Raw genomic sequence first — 1,345 nt, forward strand, 5'->3', positions numbered from 1 at the left:
TTTTCTTCTTCGTATTCACTGAGCTTCCCCTACCTTCTACCTCGGCTGCTACTGGCGAGAAGAAGTTCATGTACTACAGGCCTAGCTCTCCACTTATCAATACACGGAGACGGGAATCTCCTGAAACACGTAGAAGAGATTCTCCGGTATCCCGCAGAAGGAATTCCCCTGTACATTATAGATACGATTCCCCCCCTAGAGCCCGCTCTCCGATACCCCGTTCTCGATCCCCGATATCCCATTCTCGCTCGCCTCTATCCCGATCCCGATACGAGAGGTCCTCGAGACATCATAGCGAGCGGTATGAGAGAACGCGAGAGAGCAGACATTACCCCTACAGGAGACGGGAATCTCCTGAAACACGTAGAAGGGATTCTCCGGTATCCCGTAGAAGGGATTCCCCTGTTCATTATAGATACGATTCCCCCCCTAGAGCCCGCTCTCCGATATCCCATTCTCGATCCCCGATACCCCGTTCTCGATCCCCGATATCCCATTCTCGCTCGCCTGTATCCCGATCCCGATACGAGAGGTCCTCGAGACATCATAGCGAGCGGTATGAGAGAACGCGAGAGAGCAGACATTACCCCTACAGGAGATACAGCCCTAACCGAACGTCCAGGTAAATATGTGTTTGATTTTATTCTATCTCAAATCATGAATCTTTTCACAACTTTGTGGGTATCACAGTGTTACAATCCCCACTCGGCCACGGAGGTTGCTGTATTTTATTCTATCCATTTTTTGGTGACATTTTTGTTGGAAAGGTTTGTTTACTGTCCGGGATTTAAACCGCAGTCTCAAGTCGTATTTTCCTTTTCCAATTTCCCCTCTTTTGGTGTGATAACACGACCACGTTGGCTGCCGCGGGACGCTAGGCATGTTGATGGTTATCTGAAAGAACGGCCTGTGAGTGATTTTTTTATTTCTTTCATTGAAGGAGATGTTTTCATACATGGGGCCTGTTGGTAAACACCATTGAATGAGGGGAAAGAAGGTAGGTACTACGTGAAGGAGGAGCACACAAATTATGAAGTGAATAAAAGGCGGGGTACAAAATAGATTTCTAAACATTTTTGGGGTGGGATGGAGTTTTGTTTATTTTTTGTGGGCACTTGATTTATTTTGGGAGGAACGACTTGGCGGGGTCTTTTTTTATGCCACGAAGTGGTATTTTTTGGGTTTCATTTATTTTTTTACTGTTCTCGGAAAACGAACCAAGACCTCCTACGTGCTGACATCCTGTCAGTTTCAGAAGAGGAAACCTATTTCCACGGGGACAGGACAGTCATGTTTTCATCACGTTGTACATCATTCTAACATGACAACTGACATGACCTGCCAC

At 46.5% G+C, this 1,345-nt stretch overlaps 1 protein-coding gene across 1 annotated transcript; it reads left to right on the forward strand.

Moving 5' to 3' along the window:
* Nucleotides 1-9: 9 nt before the first annotated feature.
* Nucleotides 10-752, forward strand: LOC108254141 (serine/threonine-protein kinase PRP4 homolog; the record flags this gene model as incomplete). Its single annotated transcript, XM_017449127.2, is given in 1 exon segment — nt 10-752. A coding segment is annotated over 1 exon segment (558 nt). The 3' UTR covers nt 627-752.
* Between the last annotated feature and the right edge of the window lie 593 nt (nt 753-1,345).

This window comes from Diaphorina citri, unplaced genomic scaffold (assembly GCF_000475195.1).
Source record: "Diaphorina citri unplaced genomic scaffold, Diaci psyllid genome assembly version 1.1 scaffold13421, whole genome shotgun sequence".
Taxonomy (NCBI): Eukaryota; Metazoa; Arthropoda; class Insecta; order Hemiptera; family Psyllidae; genus Diaphorina; species Diaphorina citri.